This window comes from Eptesicus fuscus, chromosome 21 (assembly GCF_027574615.1).
Source record: "Eptesicus fuscus isolate TK198812 chromosome 21, DD_ASM_mEF_20220401, whole genome shotgun sequence".
Taxonomy (NCBI): domain Eukaryota; kingdom Metazoa; phylum Chordata; class Mammalia; order Chiroptera; family Vespertilionidae; genus Eptesicus; species Eptesicus fuscus.
Genome location: NC_072493.1, coordinates 27266880 through 27290204, shown reverse-complemented (window position 1 = coordinate 27290204; position 23325 = coordinate 27266880). Strand labels below are relative to the sequence as shown.

Sequence of the window (23325 nt, the reverse complement as noted above, 5' to 3'; positions counted from 1 at the left end):
CCTGCCGGCCTGATCCCCCTAACTGCTCTCCCCTGCCGGCCTGATTGCCCCTAACTGCTCTCCCCTGCCTGCCTGATCGCCCCTAACTGCTCTCCCCTGCCTGCCTGATCACCCCTAACTGCTCTCCCCTGCCGGCCTGATCGCCCCTAACTGCCTCTGCCTTGGCCCTCGCCACTTTGGCTTTGTCCGGAAGATGTCCAGTCTATCCAGTCTAATTAGCATATTACCCTTTTATTAGTATAGATGTTTAACATTAGGGAGAGTTGAGTGAAGGATTTATGGATCCTCATATAGTATTTTTGGAACTTTGTTGTAAATCTAAAATCATGTTAAAATAAAAAGTAAAATTTCTTTACCAAAAACACGTAACTTCAAGCTAATCATGAAAAAGTATCAAATAAACCCACATTAAGAGACTGTCTATAAAATAAGTAACCGCACTCCCAAAGGAGTTAGAATCATGAATGACCAAACTGTTAGAGGCCAGAGGAAACCAAGGAGACATGACCACTAAATGCAATGTGGGGAACAAAGAACACAAGAGAAAACCAGCGAACTGTGAACAAAGCCTGCAGGTTAATGACAGGATAGCATCAGTGCTCATTTGTTAGTTTTACCAGTTAAATTATGGTCACCTAAGATGCTGGCATTAGAGGAAGCTCAGCAAATAGTATATGAGAACTCTGTATATTATTTTTGCAAATTTCTATAAATGTATGGTTATTTCAAAAAAAAAGTTTGAATAGGAAACCATTATTTTAAATCATTCACATTAAAAGTAACAGAACAGCCTTGGCTGGTGTTGTTTAGTGGTTAGTGTTGGCCCATGCACCGAGAACGGTTGCAGGTTTGCTCCCCACCCCTCGTCAGGGTGTGTGCAGGAGGCAACCAATCAACATGTCTCTCTTACATCGATGTTTCTTCAATGTTTCTCTCTCTCTCTCCCCGTCCCTCTCTCACTGCTGAAAAAAATATCCTCATACAACAACAAATACACTGAGTAGCCAGATTATTATGATCTCTGAACGCATAATAATCTGGCCACTCAGTGTGTGTATGTGTGTGTGTGTGTGTGTGTGTGTGTGTGTATACATATATATGAGGCCCAGTGCATGAATTCGTGCATGGGTGGGGTCCAGCCAGCCTGGCCAGGGGGAGGGTACATGGGCGGTTGGCTGGCCTGCCTGCTGGTCGAACTCCTGGTTGAGGGGACAATTTGCATATTAGCCTTTTATTATATAGGAATACACTGAGTGGTTAGATTATTATGCATTCAGAGATCATAATAATCTGGCCACTCAGTGTACATATATATGTATATGTATACACACACACATGCACACACATACACAATAAATGAATAAGTAAATAAATAAATAAAACAGAACATCAGGAAGTGGACAGCAGTTCAAGTTTTGCCAGCTGACACCGAGTAGAAGTGGCAGAGTGAAGCTCTCCATGGACTCTGAGTGTTGTATGTGGTTCTGGTTTGGAGGCTAATATTTAGTGTAAAGGGAAAAACACCCTCAGGACCCAGCGAGGAGAAAGGCCTATTCAAAAATTAAACATACTGACCTTGCCTGTGGTTTGTAACTGTTGAGGATTTGATAGGCTCTGAGGAGATCCAGCTTGCCATGGCCTTGCTCAAACATATTGACCCCAGGAAGTCTCCGGGCTGATGCAATCAGGGCCTGCTTCATACTGGCTGGATTCACCAGTTCACGTTTCTGGACTGTGCTGAGGAGGAAAATCATGTATTTGCTCATTTTCTCATAAAAGAGTGAAAATCTGATTACTCCTAATTTGCAAATGTGCAAATGTGACCTCCAATCTTGTTCTGTCTATAATGAAAGTTTCTTTGGTAGGGCCCGTGCTAAGATGAGGATACTGTGTGATCATTTCTGCACCAAACTTGGGAGTGACCAGTTATTAGCCTTCCACATGGCTTGTGAGAGCAGTGACTCATGGGGCTAGTACCTGTTTATACTAAATGGATCAGAAAAACATATTTTTCCTACTAAGTCGACCTTACAAATTATAGGAGGCAAGACTAGGTAAGAGGTAGTGGCTCCTCAGGTGAAGCCAGGAGGAAGAGGACAAGCTGGGAAAAGGAAAGGAAAACATACAGGTCCTAGGAAGGGAAGTTAATGCAGGATGGGCAAGAAGCACAGCATCTGAGTGAAGCCCACTGCCTCCACAGCGAAACCCTGCCTATTTTGTTTTGGAAGCCACCATGTGATGCATCACTCTGGTGGATAAAACCTGATAGGAACATGCAGACCGGAGGCCACCTTGAGAGTTTCATCATCAGGATGCATCTGGACACACTGAAACTCAGTTCTATTTGGCTAGAAACTTAGTGATACCTAAGCAGCATCAACCTCTTAAGAATGCTGGCACTAAGACATTCATTGTTGTATACCTATGTAGTATAAACACAAGTGAATTTTAACTTCTAAATGTAGGTAAGCAAAAAAGAAAAACTTACTCTAAGTTCCTAAATCTTTTTATATGGTGGCTGGTCTTGGAGTATAGGCAGGTTTTTCTAATAGGTTTAGAGAGGAAATCTGACATAATGAGAAGAGGACATAAAGTAGGACCGATTCTCAACAACAATCAAAGAACTACTAAGAGCTCAGCTATAGGTCAACAACCTTCCCCTCTTCCTGCTGATAGAGCAAGACCAAAGGTTAGGCTCTCGTTCTTTACGGAGCACCAGGGAGGCCGGAGCAGCAGGAGGCCGGAAGCTGAGGAAGCGCTTCCTTGTTGCTCAGTATCTGCGCTGAGCTATTAGTCAGGCCATAAAAATATTTCTAAACTGTCACAGTGGCATTTTCATCTGCTGCAGGGAGATGAGGCAAGTGAAAGCTTTCCTTGACGCTGAAAATATCTGCACTTAGAGATGCCACTGGAAATGGAAAACACATCCTCCTCATCTCCCCACTCATTTAACAGGAGGTGGATTTGACAGACTGAATAGTGGAGCCCAGAACCACGTTCCTGTTAACCATCATGGCAAGTGGGAGCTATACATTAGTTTCATAATCAACAGGAGTGGAAACAAGAGTCCTAGCTAGCGAATCCAGAAGCCTAAGGGAGCCAGGTAAATCCACAGTTGGCATGCCCTTCCCTCTTCTTTCACTGTATGTAACACGAGGGTGAGAAAAACAACTAGAAGAGAAAGAGAATGTTTCCAACAGGCATGTGGTTATTTTCCAGGACTACTCTCATCAATGTCAACAATCTCAAGAATTTGGCTCTGAACTATAAGGGAAGGATGGGAAAAGGAAGAAAGAGATAAAGACCTACTTTTTACGAAGGATTATTAATAAAACACATCTCCGGCATTAGAAGCTAAAATCAACATAAATTTACTTGCTTTTAAAGAGAATTTTAAATATAAAAACATTTAGTATCCTTTGCCTGTTTTAATTTTAAAATTAACAGAGTATAACTTCGAAAACTACGGAGTTTTGTGTTATTGCAACACAAAAGCTCAACTAATGCCTCACCTAGATAGAAAAAAAAAATTTTTTTGGTGGGCGTCAAGGTGGGGAGGTAAAATACAAAATAAGTCCTAGCTCCTAAGACATCTTCTTATAATTTTGAGAGTAAGCGTATCTGACTAAGTTAGAGCACGTGAGCATCAATTCTAGTCGACTATCTTTGAGAACTTTCAGTTTCATTAACAACAAAATGAAGGGTCGATCATTAAGCTCCATCCCAACCATAGATGGGATTCAACAAGACAAAGAGCATAAGTCAATTACACAGAGAATCTTGTCTCTCCCAAAGGAGTGGTGACTGCCAGTCCCACTGCCTGGTTTGACAGCTCCTTAGCTAACAGAGATCATTAAAAAGTGAATCCCCCAGGAAATGGAGGATATGGCACGAAAATACCTCACTTTTTGATCCCTGCCTGATAGACACACTTGTTTGGATATACTAGGTATACCAGTTAATAATGCAGATTTTGTAATCAAAGAAAACACAATAATTTCAAGAGAAACATCAAAAGTGCTTTATTCAAAGTAATGTCCATCACTAGCTACACATTTCCCCCATCTTTAGGTAATTTGTTGACACTGTCCCAATAGAACTTTTCTTGTTTTGAGGCAAACCATTCAGAGACCCAATTTTCCACTTCTTCGTATGTTTTGAAGTGCTGCTCAGAAAGTGCGTGTGCCATCGATTGGAACAAGTGGTAATCTGAAGGAGCAAAGTCTGGTGAATACAGCGGGTGGGTTAATACTTCCCAGGCAAGATCTCTTAATGTGTCTTTAACTGGTTTTGAAGTGTGTGATGGTGCGTTACCATGAAGCAAAATTACTTTGCTGTGTCTTCTGGCACATTCTGGTCATTTCACATTCAAAGCGTGGTTCAAATTGATTATTTGTTGTCAGTAGTGATCAGTATTAACGGTTTCACCTGGTTTTCGAAGCTCATAATACACCACACCTTCCTGATCCCACCGAACGCAGAGCATTGTCTTCTTTCTGAAGCGATTTGGCCTTGCAGTCAATGTTGATGGTTGACCTGGATCAACCCATGATTTTGTGCATTTGGGATTCTCAAAATAAATCCACTTTTCATTGCCAGTCACAATTCGATGCAAAAAAGACTTTCTTTCGTGCTGTTGAAGCAACATTTTACTGATGACTTTTCGGTTTTCCATTTGTCTTTCGTTCAGTTGATGCGGCACCCATTTTTCTTCCTTTAAAATCTTTCCCATTGCTTGTAAATGATCTTTCTGCAAATAGTTTTTGAGTTTGACACGCATCTTCATCCAATAATGCTTGTAATTGTTGGTCTTCAAACTTTTTTGCTTGACCTGGACGTTCTTTGTCTTTCACATCGAAATCATCACTTTTAAAGAGTTTAAACTAGCATTCACAAGTATCTTCAGATGAAGCATGTTCACCATAAGGTTCCCAAAGTATACGATAACTTCTTCTTCAAAATAATGAATTAAAACTTTCCACAAATGCTCTTTTTTTGGTATGAAATTCGACATTTTTTAAGCATAAAAATATCTATGATGTTAACACCTTCAGCAAATTTGACATATGAAGTTTTGAAGCTTGTTGTCAATACAACAAAATAGCATACATATCAAATCGCATATATATCAGCATATGTGTAACTCCATCTATTGAAAAAATCTGCATTATTAACTGGTACACCTAGTAACAAGTACAGATGTAGCACAAAAATAGTATAAAAGCAAACAAAATGACACTGTACTTTCCTCTCAATTTTGCTGTGAACCTAAAACTGCTCTTAAAAAAAAAAGTCTTAAAAAAAAAAAGACTTCAAACATAAAAAAAGTAACAGGTATTACTAGTATGTCCTTATGTATTGCTTTATGGTTTAGCATTTACAGTGTGTTCCTACGTATGTCCACTAACTCACAAGAATCCTCCCTCAAAGAATAAATCCTGACCTCTTTTGTGGAGATGAAGAAACAGATGGAGCAAGGTCACATGATATGCTCTAAAATTCTAAGTTGGTGACAAGCAAGACTCAGCTGGTCTCCTGGCACCACCTTCTCTTTGCTAGGCAACACTCACCTTACTAGCAAGGTGACAGCTCCAGCAACCACTGGAGAAGCCACGCTAGTCCCGGAAAGGGCCCGGCAGCCCCCTTTCATACCGGAGCCCCTCACTCCAGCACCATAGGTGACAATATCAGGTTTCACACGGCCATAGCCTCCTGGTAGCTCCTAGAAAAAAAAGGAGGCTGATTTCTACCACAGCATACACACTGGCACATAGAACAGAAATAAGGGTTACTTAAATGGAGTGTAACCTTAGTAAGATACTGGTTTTAGTCTGAAATTCACTGCAATACAGAAAACAAGCTTAAATGATAATGTAGAAAATACAATTATTTTTGGAGTGTTTTATAATAACCAGGGTAATAGTAATGCCATAGAGCAATTAAAAAGTGAATATTTTAAATTTTGTTAGCACGCAAAACTAGAAACTGAAAACTGATTTATTGCTAAATAACTTAAAAATTAGAAATATCTTAGAAAAATCAGACAATCAATACTAAAAATTAAAAGAAAAATTTTCTTTATAAGAAAAATGTACATAATATAACTGGAGATTTTAATCTTCCACCAGAGGGGAAAGAAGAAACCATTCAGAATGATAAATGTAACTGTAGGAGTAACAGATAAGATTTTAATGGAATATCCTGAAATTTCATGGAAACAAAGGCAAAATGAGAATTACAATAGGATCTTATATTCTGTAGAAAGAAGTAATCCAACTGAAGTGAAAATAGCTTTCATGGCGGTGAAACATAAATGGACTTGCATCCAGCTATGTGGGACACTGTGTAAAGATACCTTCAACTACAGCTCTGTAAGTTAAGTGTCTCAGGAACATTTCTAAGGGCATGACAATGCATTATAATTCCATGAAAACATTTCCGAGAGAGCCAAAGAGACATCAACTGGTGGAGGTGTTGTTTCCAAGTATTTAGCCATACGAAGAAAGTGCTGAGGGAGTACAGATGAATGAATATGAAACATATCCCTGGGACTATGAAACATATCCCTGACTTTCTCAGGGTGGGGTCCACCCGACTGGTGACAACTGAACGTCATCAAGAAGAAGGCATCCAAGTGCATATGGCATGGGCCCACTGTGGGGCCAACTGAAAATGGTGCCAGGAGAGGCGATGCTATAGAGCAGTGATGGGCAACCTTTTGAGCTTGGTGTGTCAAACTTCGCCAAAAAAACTGAGCATAACTCGGGTATTGTGTCACTTTGAGGAAAACACATTATTTCGCAAATGTTTCATCCTCAGGAGCAGCAAATGTTTCATCCTCAGCATGCGGCCGCCTCAGCAGCCGCGTGTCATCAGAAATGGCTACGCGTGTCAGTGCTGACACGCGTGTCATAGGTTCGCCATCACTGCTATAGAGAGAGAAGGCTACCCCATAAAGTGGCGCCAGTGCAGACAAGGCCACCATGTTCTCAGGAGGCTGCGAGTCTTTTCTGGGACTTCCCAAGACCTCAAAGCTTGGCACCCTTGAGTTAGAGCACCCAGAGTGATGTGACCCTGAAGACCCTGTGGGGCAGGCAAGAGTGCCTATTGCTGCCTGAGGAAGCATCTAACATCGACTCCACCACTGTTCTGATGGGTAAAAGAGGACGGATTAGATGCATGATTAAACCCAGAGTAACTGAATTAATTAACTTGTAGTTATTTCCATTTTGTCCAGCTAAATACAATTACTTCTGCATTAGCAGAGTTGATATTAAATTCTTCTCACTGGCTTCTCATTTCTTAAGGCCAAAAAAAATCATCTCACCTAGCACCAAGGAGGACTGCTCACCTTCCTATTACTTAGGACAAGTGGGCATGAATCCAGTTGACCTACAAAGTGAGTCACTCAGAAATAAGTAAAACTGAAGGAAAACCAGGAAACACCACTCAGAACCTGTCCCTGCCTGCTGCACTATAGTCAAGTGGCAGGCCAGATCAACGGGGCCAGGTCTCTTGTTCTCATGGCTGACAAGTATATATATCAGCATATGTGTAACTCCATCTATTGAAAAAATATGCCATCCACGCACGTGAGTGTTGGGCTTACAAGCTTTTCTACCTGTGCACTTACAAATATACCCAAAGGCTCTGAGACAAACAGTTCCTTTAGGCACATGAAACAAAGCCTACCCAGGTAGTCATTCCCCTTGAAGAGAAGCGGGCGATGTTATCCTCAAAGTCAATGCCACCTACTCCAATCACATCCATTTGATCAGCAGGGTTATTCAGAGTGCTAAATTGAGGCACAAAAACACAAGGAAAGAAAAATAATTTTAAGTGAATAATTCAAAGGCAAATCCTCCCAGAAAAATCTAAGATGGTATAAGACTCTTCTGTGTCAAGACACGTGGCTGCGATGGACTGCTGCTACTTACAGCTGTCCTGTGGAAGGCCAGGCTCACTGCCACCCTCACAATGACCACCCTTTCTTCCTTTCCTCCCTGTCAACGTATCATACTTTGGCCCAAGGCTTTCTTTTTCCTTCACGACTTCTGACTTGAAGGAATCCCCCTTCTCTAATTTCACAAGATTTAACACTATGATAATTCATCACCTACTTATACATTCTCACATCACTTTCAAATTGTTCCAAGCGTATTCATCAGCCTCCCCAGTTAGATCCCACATTCCTCTGGGAAGGAGCTGTAATCACACATTTGCACCTGCCACGGTCAGGAAGTTAGTTTTCAACTGATCGTTTACAGGGTGTTCCCCTTTCCTCACTGGGAATTGTGGAAATGATAACCATTACTCCATAATCTTGAGCTCCTCAAAGGGAAGAGGCAGAGAAAAACCGTGTAATTCTCTTCCATACCTCAGGTGTACTAGATCTGCAAAGAAATTATAATGAAATTGATAACGACAAAAATGTTTAAACTATTAAATCCAGATGCAACTAAACTATTTGAAAATATAAAACAACCACTTATGAAAATGCATTTCCGAGCTTTATCTATTTGGTAGTTCTGCTACCAAAAAAACGAACTCTGACAATTCAATAACCAAAACTGATTCCAAGTGGCTTCACTGAAATTAGTAACAAGATTTTAGAGCATGTGCTTTTGACCAGTTATTTAAACCACAGTGAATCAACCCTGGCACTGCCTTTTAGCCCACTGGCCAATGACATGCTATCAAGTGGTTGTTCAGAGGCACCAACAGTGATATTTTACTGTCTGATGCTAAAAATTTATAATTTCTATGAAATCAAGGAGACAAAACTTCCCACTTTAGTTGACGCAAAAAAAGCCACCCTCTGACCCTCCCTCTACCTGTCAATCCCTATAATACTTAGTGTGCTTTATTTAAACCCTTAAACTAGAAGGGAAAACATCAAGAAGTCTTAGTTGGTGATGAAAGGGGAAGCTGCAGCTGCAGACCCCTGCACCGTGAAGTTTAAGTGTCAAGGGTGCAGGACCCTGAGAGAGCTCACAGCAAGGGGATCTGGAGATGCGAGCATTATTTGCAGAGTGACTGGCAGCTCCATGCCTGCAATAAGTGACCCAACAATTTGCGTACAATACTGTCATCGAACTACCCGATGCCCAAGCAGTAAGCCAGAACCACACAAGCTGTGCTACCCTGATTACATGCCATTCCCATCACTACTAAGCAGCTGGCAGATCCGGATCTGTGCAGCTCTATGGGCAGACACAATGAGCAACACAGGGCCCTCCTCTCCAGGGTTCTTCTCTAATACACTGGAAACTAACAACCCCTTGATTACAAGCTACTGAGTGTGTGTGACTGTCCAGAGAAGTCACAGGATTTCAGAAGAGCGATTTGTGTCTGGCAAGGTAGTCAGAATGGCATGTGGAGGAGCTGGGAGCCCACAGGTGTGAACAGAAGGAAGGCAAGCTAGGAAGCTCAGCAGCAGGAACAGGTGATGGAGACTGGAAAAAACATGGTCTCTAGGGAGACCCAGGAGGAGACTGGAGCCGAGGAAGGTGTACACACAGTAATGGAAAATAAAGCTGAGCCCATAACTTCGGGTGACAATGGCGAACTATGCCAGAGGGCCACAACAGGCCCACCACCTGTTCTTGTAAGTAAAGTTTTACTGGAACCCAACCACACCTTTCATTTACACATTCCAAGGCTGCCTTCACACTACAAGGGCCACACTACATGCCCGCAAAGCCTAAGTATTGATTATCTGATCCTTTACAGAAAAAGTTTGGCGAGTGCAGCCTAGAATACTGAGGACCTTGAAAATCAAGAAGAAAAATTCAGATTTGATTAGGCAATAATCCACTGCAAAATCTGGGATAAGAAAACTGCCAGAACATGGATTTTAACAGTAGAAACACACACAAAAGGAAGAAAAAAAAGAGCCACTACTTATAGAGGCCCAGTATTTGTGGTACTTTCCCTGTCTAATTTTATCCTCCAAACCACCAACTGGTTCGGGTGCCATGCCCTCCTGTGACAGGTGAGGAGTCTGAGGCTCCAAGAGCGAAGGTCCCATAGCCTACAAGGGGCAGGTGGGACTAGTCTGGCTCCACACCTGCACTCTTCCCACAACCCACGTCACCCATGCAGGAAGAGCTGGGGTGGGAAGAGATTGAAAGGCAGGAAGACAGGCTAGGACCCCACCTTATAACCGGATGGGGATGACTCTGAACTGATAAGGGCTGGCCTTGGGGGGAGACATCAGAAATGGGAGAAGTGGCAAACTTGAGAAACATTTGAAAGGAAAAACAAGAAAACTTGATGAGATTACTTAGAAATTGGTGTTTTTCATGGTAAAATTATAGTTACGCCGCCTATGACTCAAATATTACTGATGACACAGAAAAATCCAATATCCTGGACCTTTTACAAGAAGATCACTGACTAAAGAACTATCGGGTCAGAAACATGACTGCCAATATGCATGGTTTTTGGCCTATAAAAACATTAATTTCACATATTCAGCCTAACCCTATGCCCTGAACCCCTTGCATAAGCTCAGCCAGCCTCAAGGCCACCTGCTCTCCCAGCAGCACTCCTAGGGATGTGGCTGCGAGGCAGTGAGTGAGTGTTTCTGAGGCCCAGGCACACATCCTCGCTGTGTGCACCATAGACACACACGCATTCGGGAAGGAACACACACATTCGTCCCTACTTCTACCGGGTTATGACACACTAAGGGCTGACTCTGTGTTTTCTTTTCCCTTTGTGGTGATCTCAAACTCTTTTTCGCTGCACCGAACCATACACATCTTAGAAACCAATAAAAGAGGGTGACAAATCCTACTGCAAAAGAATTGCAGCACAAGAAATTATTTATATACATTACCGAGAGAATAAAAATCGGAGCAGATAAAAATAAAACTGGGATCTCTAAGCCAAAGTTTTCTGCTTGTGATTCAGTGACGAATGTTCTGTATCTCGTGCTGCTCCGGGTCACCACGCCAGCACAGCACAAAGGGACTTTTCTGTGACACTGTCTCTCTGCTCTCCCCATCTGATCCCTCTTGTCAACCCCAAGAGCACCACCATGTGTGTCTATTATGCTGTTTTCTCCCATGTGAGTTTCGTTTAATCCTTATCTTTCCTAGAGAGGCAGACCTCTCATCTATCTACCTCCTCACCCCTGTGCCTCCTATGGAGTGGGTCTCCATAAATACTGCAAATTCCTTTCATTTTCTAACAGAATGACTTTCCTGATTTTGAAGAAAAAAAAGTAAAATAAAAACATTAGGCTTCCAAGATTCTATTTATAGCAAAGTGAAAGAGAAATTAAACAGAAACAAGACTGGCCTTGAGTTGATAACTACTGAAGCAAGTGGTGGGAACCTGAGGGTCATTACGCAGCCTGTTTTTTTGGTATGCTGAAAACTTCCATATGCAGTTTTAGATAGATATAAAAAGGTACAAATACAAAAACAGACAGACAACAGTTTTTCAGTTATTTCAGGAGGGGAACCACCTCTAAATTCATCCCTATTGGGGATACTTACCCATAAAGAGGCCCATCATTGCCGATAGCAGAAACCATGATTACGTTGTTAGCTGTTAATTCCCACACCTACAAAATTAGCAAGCATTTATTTATGAAAGAACACCACTTTTAAACAATCAATGGATAATTATCAAAAAATAACCACAACTTTGAAAATTAGTCCTAAGAAAAGAAGGGTTCCCCCTGAAAATGTAGCAATAGACCCTTATAGGCATGAATGTGTTTGGTAACTGGTATGTTAGCAAGAATAAGAGCCAGGACATAGGACTATGCAGCACATGGAGCAGACACCGGCTTTCCAGGCATGTTCAGAAAACATGAGTTATGTGTTTAACTGAGGAGTCAACAACACACCATGTCCTACTATCCAATGCAAGTCACTAAACCTCACGTCATCAGCCATCTGTCCTTACAAGGCAGTCACCTTGTGGGTGGCAAACCAGCAGCACACCAGGGATGAAGCATTCAGAGTTGGGTTTGTGAAGGGAGCCATTACCAAGTGCAACATTCTATGCAGTGATATGACTAACCTTGTCGACAAAGGGATGGTCCATGAAGTCAGGGCCGCCGATGCTGAGGTTGAGCACGTCGATCTTCTTTAAAATGGCGTAGTTGAAGGCATCCAGGAACCAGGATGTGTAGGACACCTGGTTAATGTTAAGACAGTCTTTCAGGTGTTTCAGTGAAAGTGTCAAAGTGTACAACAGAGTTTTTAATTTTAAGGGTCAAGTATAAACTCTCAGCAGCAAGAAGTATTAACTTAAATTGCAGAAATAAATCCCAAGAATAAATAATGCTCCGAAATGTAAACTTCTACATCCAGAAACTCTAAACTTCAGGGAGAGAGCATGTTCTGAAGGCACCTACCTCTCCAGGTCTAAGGTACAGCTCCTTACCTTCAAGTACACCTCCCGAGGCAAAACCTCAAACTTCTAACTGCCCCTCTTACAAAACGACTGATCCTAAGACACTTGTATTAAGTCAAGTTTATTAAACTAGATAGTTTAATGTATTTGTCTAATAATCTTTATTGCTAAATAGGTTGAAGGATAAATGGCATCAACAGAAGTTATTTCATAGAACTATTTATTTGATGTTCAATTCCTCCTAGTTCCCTGACAGAAGTTAAATTACTTTGTGTATCACCATTTAGGTGTTTCTAAAAATACAAAATTAAACTTACAATAAAAAGAATGAGTGTAATAATTATCATGTTTTCTAAAGGCTTTTAAAAATAAGACTACATATTTGTATTTGCTCGTATACGCAAAAGAAATTCTAGGAGGAGGGGTATAAGAAATTAAGAAATCCTCACATGAGAGACGGGGAAGTAAGGGGAGCGCCTGCTGGATGGGGACAGGGTTGGGAGATTTACCCTGCATTGCCTTTACACAAATATATAAAACTATGTGCTACCTAACAGAAATTAAATGTTAAAAATAAATACTAGGACCCTCTCCCTTTCCTAGAAATCGTTTCCTAATGAAGATTAAGGGGAAAGGCTGGTAAAACCACATTGCTCAACATGATGCTAAATGTTGGGCTACACAGGTGACCCTCAAGGTCACATCCAGTAGGGGTGAAAACACACAAACGTGATTATTCTCTTATGTAGAAAGTACTAGAAATGTGCCCAAGATGCGGTGGCACAGGAGCAGTAGCCAGGCCCAAAGGAGAGGAAGAAACAGGCAGTCAAGGAATCCCTATGCACAGGTGCCCGAAGCAGGGTCTTCAGGGTTCCAGTGAAGCCATGAAGGGGTGGTGCAGAAGGGCAAAGCCATACCAAAGGGACAGTGGAGAGACAACACGGCACACGTGGAACGTCTGCAGCAGCTCAGCTCGCTGATGTGTTCATTTAAACCACTATGTATTTTCTGGAGTTTTCAATTTTTACATTTTAATATCAATTCCTTAAGTTTCAGGGGTCTTCAACACCTACCTGGTTGTTGGTAAAGACCCTGAAAATATGAAGTTCAGCATCTGGAGCAAATCCCTGGCATTCCCTCATGCTGGCTATCACACCTGCCACAAAAGTGCCGTGGCCCAGCCCTGTTGCCCATAAGAAAAAAAAGTCAAATAAAAAATAAAGGAAAAAAAAGTCATAAAATTGCTGGTAATGTGTGACAACGTGCAGTATTTCAAACCAATTCAAAGAGGCTCGTTCTCCAAGTCCTAGTACAGAACCTCTGTCCCTCGGTACTGTCTTCCACTCAGAGGCCGCACCGACCCTGTCTCACTTCTGGGGATCTAGACAGTCCCACTCTTTCCCCAACAGGGAGCTTCTCCTCCACCAGACACCCCTCTCTCTCCTCAAATACCACCTCCCAACATCCTAAGACGTTTAGAAAAGTTTCCTCTAAAAGGCACAGTAACAACTTGAGTTTGTCTGAATAACTATTGCACACAAACTGTTTAATCATTGACACTCAGAAAAAAATACTTAACTGCTAAAATGGGGGATGGGAGTCCTGCCTGAAGCCCACATGTGACCAGAAAATGCCTCACGCATGCTCTCACCACTGTGTGGCCACCTACCATCGTCCAGCGTTCGCTCGTTGGTCCAGTTGGTCCTCTCCTTCACATTTTTGAAGTGGGGATGCTTCTCACTTAGGCCAGTGTCAAAAACAGCAACCCTTACGTTAGCACCTTATCCCAAAAAGCAAGCAAGCACAATCAGGTTTGAGAAATCATCATTTTGAATTTTTGTCTATAACACACATCCCTCCTTGTGACCCATGGAGAGCATGTCATCAAGGGCCAAAGTTGGCCCAGAATCCACAAGGTAGGGTAGATGCCCCAGGGTCCTGGCTGGGGAACACCATCATCTGCTGCCAAACAAGACTTGAGGATAAACAAAAATATGTCACCAGTGCTCAGGAATGAACCACCTCTCCCCACTCCTCCTCCGATGATGGATTTCCCCTTGCGGTAATTCCCTCCAAGTCTGTCCCCTCACCTCTTTAGAGAGGCACTCACAAAGCACACACCTCTAGGAGCGGGGGAACTATCCTGACTCTTGACAAGGACAGTGACTTATTCACTGCTGCTCATTCATGAGAACAAACTCTGCAGAGAGGAGCTGTGAACACGCATGGGTAATCCCATTTCAAGAAAAAAAACACGTTTTTATAATAATGAGTCTATTTCAGATACTGGCCAAAAGCCATCTGCACCAATGTGAAATAATAGATGCTATCAGATCAAGAAATTCTAGAGAACATATAGAAGAAAAAAAAAAAAGATAATTCTATTGTTTAACAGCTAACAGCTGTAATGAAAGCAATGTCTTTCTGGAATGAAAGTTGTGTTTATGTATCAATACTACCTTAAAATAATCAATTATAGTGAGATAACCATCAAAATGCATTGCTTACTTTTAAAAAAGGCACACGTAAAACTGGAAACGATTTGGTTTGGGGAATAAAATATGTGTTCTGAAGATTAGAGAATTTCTTTTGTGAAGGAGTTTTCACCCTCAAAAGATAAAACCAAGCGAACACAATCATTTTAATAAAATGTCAGTCCACCAGGTGTTAAAAGTTTAAGTGTCTCAGGCATTCTGAAAGGCAGGAGGCTGAGGAAATCAGAGGAGAGGTAAGGGTCTCCAAGTCTAGGAGATATGGGGAAAGACACCTAGGCAAACTGTGCTGTGCTGGGGGCTAGGGAAATGGGCTTACATTTAAAAGTTACAGTCCATAGCTTCACATTAATTGAAATAGAAATTTTCTGCCATGATGAATCAGTAAGAAAAAAAAATCTTGTTGGATGTAAAGGATGTGAGTTTCTTTCATAGGATATGGTCATTATTATTGTTTCCTGTTCTGAAATAAACGATCAAGTGCGACAGCCAATTACTTAGCCATTCTGCACATAGGGCACCACACTGGAATGATAAACTCATTTTCATGAAATTGTACAAATTATGAAAAGTTAGCTTATCTTAAATCTCATCTCTTTCCCCGAGAGATTATAGAACTTTGCTGAACTACCAGTCAGCTCCAACAGTGGACAGTGCTGTGTTTGTTCACAGATCTGTCATGAGAAAAGAAATGCTTTGCAATCTACCCCGTCTAACCTCAGAAATGGTACAGAAAAATAAGACACAAAAAGTGAACAGAATCAAACAATTATAAAAGCAACAGCAACAGATGGCCAGCACAACAGGAGTCAAAGATGAGGGGCAGCTGACTGTGTCCAGCTCAACAAATAATGAGATGCATAGATGCATGAGGCCACCTGGCTTCTGTGCTGGGCACTCGAGAGGGGGGCCTCCTGGACACCAGACCCTACCCTGCTTCCAGCTTCATGGCACACACCTGTATATCCCATCTGCCAAAGCACGTCTGCCTGCAGTGTCTGGGCAACCTGGCGTGGGATGGCTCTTAGCAACCGTCGACTCGAATGTCTTCCAGTAGCATGCCAGAACCCAGAGCCCAGGGAGAGACTGGCTCTTCGCAGGGGACGGGACGACTGCCACTTCTGGCTCCATCGGGTTTCATTACAGGGCACTGTGGGGTCAGCTAGAGCCAAGAAAAGAAAAACACTGAAATGACACGATACTTCAGAGAAAACAATCATTCTAAACAGCAATGATTACCTTCTGAAATCCTCTTTGAAGGAAAATGGGGTTCTCTCCCTTTGCTAGAAGGATTTTCTCAATGCAGTTATATTTATAGCCTCTTATTGGCCATCATTTGGTTCCCAAATAGTTTTTTTACCGAACATTTTCTAACCAATGTAAGGCAGAAAGATTGATAAAATAACCAATTTTAAGCAAAAAAGTTAATTGTGATACTAACACTGAAGATTTTTCATCAGCAACTTGTTCTCGCTAAACCAGAAAAAGGGGGAAAGTTGAAGAGAATGGCCACTACTCAATCATGAAGTTTTACAGCACTTGATTTCTGGGACAGGAAAAAGCCATGTTACCTCATTACACCCATCTCTGGCCAAACATCAATAGGACCTTCTTCCATCTGTATATTTCTCGATATTCTCAGTATGTTTACCTACTAGAATGCCACCTTTCAAAAAGCAAAGAACTATAAAAGAGTCAGGCGCATTTCTGAGGGTGATGGAACTAAATTATATCTTGATTTTGTTGCTGGGTACCTGACTGTACACGTTCATCAAAATTTGCCAAATTGTTAACTAAAAAGCAGGGACTTGACTATCTGTAAATACTTCGTTTTTTAATGCTATAATGAAGAAAAAAAAAAGTACTTCAACTCAGTCTTAAGAAGAGCAAATCTATAATACTCCTGAAGTTCTGTTTCTAAAGCAAATTACTATAATTTTTATCCTGGTCTTACCAGGCTACACCCAAGAAAGTATAGGGGAACTGGAAAAATATATAGTCATGTCAATTCCACTAAGTAATTATTTGCACAGTCCAACTGCAATTATTCTGTACTTAACTTCCTGTGTTGATTCTGTTCTCTAAGTCAACAGCACAGGACAGTACCGGAGGTACTCACTGAAGAAGAATATTTAGGACAAGGGAGGGGCCTCTTCTGTGTTATGTTAAGTACTGAATTCAGTCTGGCTTTACTCTTTGAGAACAATTTAGAAAAACTGAAAAATACTCAAAAGAAAGCAATTCAAATGATGAGGGACTTGAAATCATGTCATATGAGTAAGTGTTGAAGGAAGTGGAGATTTTTATTATCCTGTAGAGAGGCAATTCTCAAGAGGAGATAGCATGAATATCTTCAAAATACATCTTTAAGTTCTATCTGGTAGAAAACAGGTTAGCTCTGTCTTAGGGCTCATGGGATAGAGCCAGGGATGAGATCCAGAGTTAAGACAGGTGTCAACCTAAAATAAAGCAAAGCCTTCTAACAACAGAGCCAGATGAATAATTAACATTTAATGTCTACTTACAATACCCTAAAACCTGATGAGGTCTGTTCACATCCACTATTGCATTTCAGCTTCATAAGAACCCTATGAGGTAGATAGATTTATGTCCTTTTTTAGGATAAGAAAAGTTGAAACAAAGAAAAACTGGTCACTGCACAAAGTCACGAATAGCACTAAGAGAGTGGGCCCACGGGGAAGTAAATTTTCTCCTAAGTCAAGGATAGTTAAGCACAGCATTAGACAGCCACGGTGGAGAGGCTATAAAGAAGCCTAACCATCACATTCTATGATTACTGTGCTAAAATGAGGCATTCCCATGTTTCCTAAAATATTCCGAAGCTTTTTAAGATAAAATAAAAAGAAACAACATACAATATTTAGCTAATTGTACAAGGTTTGATTTGTTTTTATCTTCCTGGATTGTTTTGAGGCTATTGCTTTTTAAAGAGAAAAAGCACCACAAAACATCTGGACTAATAGAAAGAGCTCTGAAGAAGTCAGACACCTGAGACTGGGATGTGGCTGGTCAGACTATGCAAATTAGTTAGCCTTCTCTCCCCTGTGTGTTTTTTTAAAACTCAGAGGCTCTCAGGCCCATTACATGGCAAAGGAACAAAAGCAAAATTTCATTTACTTTTCCTCTCAATGAAAGAAATATTAATAGAACTAGACATTTGTTACTTCAGTTTATAACAGGAAACACACACACCTTTTCTTTGCTAATACGCATGCTTTGAAAAATATTATGTAATAAACAGGCAATTAATTTTTGAAGGTAAACTGTACCTTGACAAACCCAAGTTGTCAAGGTGTAGGAAAGAATAAGCCCTCGAACTGAAAAGGAAATAACTGAATTCTTTCCATCTTCACACCTGCACAACTTAGGACTGAAATAAACTCAGCTAAGGCAGGATCATGCATGGTCAGGAGGCTCTGAGAAAACCAAATGAAACCCAAGAAAAGACATTTTGCGAGATGCCATGAAAGAAATGAAAACATACTGACAGAAGCAAAATGCAAGCAAGGAGGAGACTCATAAAGGCACCAACTTTCATTTCAGAGTGTGAAGGGACATCACGGCCTCAACGTCTGAAGGCTCTGAGACAAACCTGGGTGAAAATTACTCCCAACAGAAACAAAAATCACTATCATCCTCTACTATAAACTTTGATTTTTTTCTTTTCCTACCAGAACAACATGAAAGTCTCTTTTTTGTTTTTTAAATTCCTGCCAAGAAAATGTTCACAACTGAGGAAACTAGATTAGATGACATGGGTGTTCACTATACTATTTTTCAGCTATTCTACCAGTTGAGTTTTCAAAATAAATTTGAGGTTGGGGTGTGGGGGAGGTGGAGCACAACATGGGGGAATATGTACATTCTCTTTCTAAATCCAAGTGAAACAGAAATTAATACACATTAGCCTGGATCTCAGTACTCACACTCTGTGTACTTGAGGGAACGAAAGACTTTCCGTTGGGGTGTTACCCGTTTGATGTTTGGATGATCTTCAAGTGTTAACAGCCCCGCTCTCTGTTTTTCTTTTATCTGAATCACCTCAAAATCACTAGGGTAGTCACTGGATGGATTATTTCGAGGAATAATTCTCCAATTGTTTATTTCACTGCTCTTCAGGGCACTTGAAATAAATGAATTTCTAGCTTTGGCTGTAAAGTATCCATTGAAAGCCACAATATATTCTGAAATCAATGACCACAAATAAATATAAGAATTTATGTACACATATAAGATTATATCTAATCTAAAATGTCCCTGGTAAAAGAAAACTTACATATTTTAAAACCAACAGTGAAAAGAGCAGTAAATAAAAAGACTGGTTTAAATGTTCTGGACAGCAGTTTTCAGAACTTTATATTAAAATAATCTGTATGAATCCCCTGATTACAGACTACGTTACTCAAAATCAGATACCTGTGCTATTTTTAAAAAAGCAAATATTAACAGAAGTTTGAATATACAGCAAAGAAATACATGTAAGTTTTTCAAACAAGCAAAAGGAACCCAGAGAAGTGAAGGTTCAATTTTATTTTACTGAAAACAGTAACAAAATTTGGAGATTACACAAGACCATTTGCTAGTTATCACATCTGCTCACTTGTACTTCAGTACATTAAACATTTGGCACCTCCAAACTCCCAACCCTCACCAGTTACAATGGCATCTGTTCCATGGAATCAAGGTTTAGGAAAAGAATTCAGAACATCCATTTCCTTGCTTCATATAAGCTAACTACACTGCGGAAGGAAACTTCAGGAGAGTGAATGTAATATCCAAGTGCTATGGATATTTGACCTTTATTGTGAAATTTTTTTTAAATGTTTTTTTTTTGTGTGTTTTTCCGTAAAAGCTAATGTTTAAAGTAAGTTTGAAACAAATAGCATAGATGGAATCCCTAACATTTAAAAGAATATCATGCCCGGCTGGCGTGGCTCAGTGGTTCAGTATCAACCTATGAACCAGGAGCTCATGGTTTGATTCCTGGTCAGGGCACATGCCCAGGTTGTGGGCTCAATGCCCAGTGTGGGGTGTGCAGGAGGCAGATCAATGATTCTCTCTCATCATTGATGTTTCTATCTCTCTCTTCCCTCTCCTTTCCTCTCTGAAATCAATAAAAAATATTAAAAAGAATATCATTACCAGATTCCACAACTGTTGAAGAGAATTCCACCTTCAATGTCAGGTGGGAACAGCCAGGACACGGGGCCTTTTCAAAAGATCTCTTTTCCAGTCTGTCACCCAGATGTTTCTTCCCACAGAGCAAAACCACTAGCAGAAGCAGCCAGATGTTGACAAGCTTCATGGTCATAAGTGAATATGGTTATAAAATCGCATAAATTCAAATTACACTTTTTTCTTCCTTGATTATAAGTTAATTTTTGTTTCAGCTAAAAGCTGAAACATTACTGATCAGCCATTTTACAGTCTTGTCCAATGTAAATAAAAGTTAAATTTCATGGCCTTTTGTGATTTGGCCTGAAAAGAGGCTTTCATTTCTTTCTTCGTTTCTTCTCCATCTTGGACATTAGGCTTCTGTCATTCTAGCCCAGACAACTGAGTCCTACACTCCATTGGCACCACAGAACCAAAGTCCAAGGGGATGAGCAATCACTCTGCGAGCCAATCTACAAAACAAAACAAGCACAGAGACATTAGTAGCAAACTGACAGACTAGTTAGGATTTAGTTATAGGTGCAATTTAGATAAGAGGGTCAGAAAGATATCCCAGTTATAAGGCAAGATAAATGTATGACACAACCACAAAACACATTACTTCACTTTTAGTTACTTCTCATCTCTTTCAGTTTCAAAACAAGAAAGGATAAAATAAGTGAGAAAAATGAAGAAAATTAAGGATAAGAAATAACAACAGGAATATTAAGCATATTGGCCCCGATCATCCTGGCAACCAAAGAGAAGGGGAATCATGATACTTTGCTTATCATGTTTTATTTTGCTTCTTTTTAAGATTCTGTATTTTCCTATCATTTGCAACTCTTCAACAGGCATTTTCCTAATCAACACTTTAATTCGCCATGAATTTCAGTAATTTTTCAGGCAAAAGCTTGGTATCCTTACTTTCTAGTGTAAAATTAATACCTAGGAACAAACTAATTTTTATTCTTAACACTTTTAAGAGACACTGTGCTTTAAAAGTACTCAAGTTACACTTCTTCAGATTTTGAAATATTTTCTGCTAATTCTATGAAAGGAGGATCGAAGGGTTTTTACTATCATTTAATTTATTTTACTTAATACCTCAACTTAAAGAAATTTAACCTGCTAAATATGTTATAAAACCAGATTATCTCTTCATTAGAAGTAATATGAGTGGACAGTTAGTGAAGTAAGCTGTTGCCAAAGAAAATGTTATGTGAGTGTTAAATTACAAATACCTTTCAAAATATTTGAATGGTTAAAAAAAAAGAAAAAAGATCATTCTTCACAATAAAAATAGAGCAGCAGTAAAAAACAATGCTGGCTGTAGCATGCCCAGAAAAATCAGTTGCATCGATCACACCAGAAACATAAATAGCCCAGCAAGGGGAAGACAAATGAATGAGACAAGGTAGGCCTTATGTTGTTACTTGAAGACTTAGGACAAGGAGTTAGTCCCCTTTCAAGAGAGGTCTGTCAAGCTATTAAACCCATCTTCTATCAGACACTGGTGCTATTGAGTAACAAGGAGTTTGTAGTTTCTGGGACTATCCATATGTGCTTCTATAAACAGGTAAACACTGAGCAAGGGGCAAGAGTCTAAAGAATTTTGATAAGGTCAATAATTAGTACTTTCACTGCTGTAATAACAAATGATCCTGAAAAGGTCTATCTCTGAAACTAAAGACTAAGCTTGGTGACAATGAGCTCATCAGATAGAAATGAAACTTTAAAAGTTATTTCTGTGTCAACAGTTAGAACAAGTATGCCAACCACAAGAACAAAGACATTAAAAACAGACAAGAATAAAAAGACCAAAGAAAAGAAGTAGGGGACACCAAAAGCCACTCTAACATGTTTCATAGTATTATGCTTGGGAGTGAGCCCCAACTGCTTTTGTTTATACTAGTATTAGACTAGTGGCCCAGTGCACGGATTTGTGCACATTGAAAGGAAATTAATTAGAAGAAATATTTTAATATCGCTATTCACCCTGTCTCTATAATAGAAGTGTCAGAGATGAAAGAAAATTAGTAAAATGTATGAAAATAATATATAAATTGATTAGTAAACAATAACAACATGATATAACAAAGACATGATATAAAAACATTGGTAAAAACAATGACTGATAAATTGATTAAAGTTATTCTAATATCTCCCTGTATACCACATTAAGAGTAAAAACACTTTCAGAGCGCTTGACTAATTTCCCTTGTGATGAAGTACTTACAACTTTAACATCACATGCTCTTTGAACTCAAGAGAAAGCAACATATAACTGACCATGTTCGAAAACAGGTTCAGGTAGGAATATTCCTATTCTGTCTAGAGTTTGTCCTTGTGATTTATTAATAGTCATCACAAATGCTGGCATCACGGGAAATTGTCTTTGAATTAATTTAAATGGGAGGCCAGTGTCAGACGGGGACACCGGCTTCTTTTGGCTTCAGAGGTACATTGTGCCTAGTTGGTCTTCAGACATATTCTGTCCATGCCGCTGCTTTCTTTCAGCTTCAGAATGTCAACAAAAACATCCAAATTCACAATCAACAATGACAAATCAAAATACACATGTGCGATTGGTGCCAGCAAGAGCTTTATATGTGTTGTGCATGCGAGAGTCAACCTTTATTTTTAAATTGCTAGTGTGTGTCATATGTACTGGCTGGCTGGTCGGACAGATGATGGGTGACTTAGCCTTTTATATATATAGAATAGATATTTGTAGTGATGGAGTATCACAGAATATAACTACATTGAGCATATGTTGCACCTAATTATAGTATTACTGGTCAAAGAAACCGAAGCTAATAATCATTGGTGATGAGTGTTCATGTCATATTAAATTACCTTATAGTTAAAAGATTTAAATGGGTCTCTCACTTAAATAAACAAATCTATTAAAACTCTTCTGCCTCAAGCTAAAGAATGTATGACCTATTTGGGCTTTATATAACACAAGTATTAATTAGTGATAACAGAAGCAAGTCTTAGACCTAACTGTGTCAGATCCACTGTAATTAAATCTGTTCCCCCCAAATTCAATGCAGCCTTATGCAGAAGAGATGGCTGATGTTCTCTTACAACTGAGGCAGGAGCCTGACTTTTAAAAAAATGTCTAAGATAATCAGTTCTCCCCCAAATAGAAAACAAAACTTTTTAGGCTTTTGGAAAACAGGACATTGTAATAGTATAAGGCAGTCTACCTTAATTTATTCATTCAATCATACAAGTTTATAGAGTGTTAAGCAAGTTTAAGACACCGCCAGGTATT

At 40.0% G+C, this 23325-nt stretch overlaps 2 protein-coding genes across 7 annotated transcripts in view; both read right to left on the bottom strand.

Annotated features, from left to right (window-relative positions):
• Window positions 1–20203, bottom strand: part of MBTPS1 (membrane bound transcription factor peptidase, site 1) — a 48632-nt gene extending 28429 nt beyond the window's left edge. For all 5 annotated transcript variants that reach the window (XM_008139714.3, XM_054711355.1, XM_054711358.1 and 2 more), the window contains exons 1-10: window positions 20031–20203; window positions 18815–19072; window positions 15826–16029; window positions 14045–14155; window positions 13449–13558; window positions 12040–12156; window positions 11508–11575; window positions 7693–7795; window positions 5571–5722; window positions 1576–1737 (exon numbers count right to left, since the gene is read on the bottom strand). In XM_008139714.3, the coding sequence (XP_008137936.1) occupies window positions 1576–1737; window positions 5571–5722; window positions 7693–7795; window positions 11508–11575; window positions 12040–12156; window positions 13449–13558; window positions 14045–14155; window positions 15826–16029; window positions 18815–19072; window positions 20031–20199 (1454 nt within the window). In that variant the 5' untranslated portion in view covers window positions 20200–20203. The remainder of the gene's footprint in view (window positions 1–1575; window positions 1738–5570; window positions 5723–7692; window positions 7796–11507; window positions 11576–12039; window positions 12157–13448; window positions 13559–14044; window positions 14156–15825; window positions 16030–18814; window positions 19073–20030) is intronic.
• A 228-nt stretch (window positions 20204–20431) lies between these two features.
• HSDL1 (hydroxysteroid dehydrogenase like 1) overlaps window positions 20432–23325 on the bottom strand; it is a 36996-nt gene continuing 34102 nt past the window's right edge. The window contains exon 5 of one of the 2 annotated variants that reach the window (XM_054711359.1): window positions 20432–20515. In XM_054711359.1, the coding sequence (XP_054567334.1) occupies window positions 20432–20515 (84 nt within the window). The remainder of the gene's footprint in view (window positions 20516–23325) is intronic. The other variant, XR_008555044.1, reaches the window with a different exon arrangement.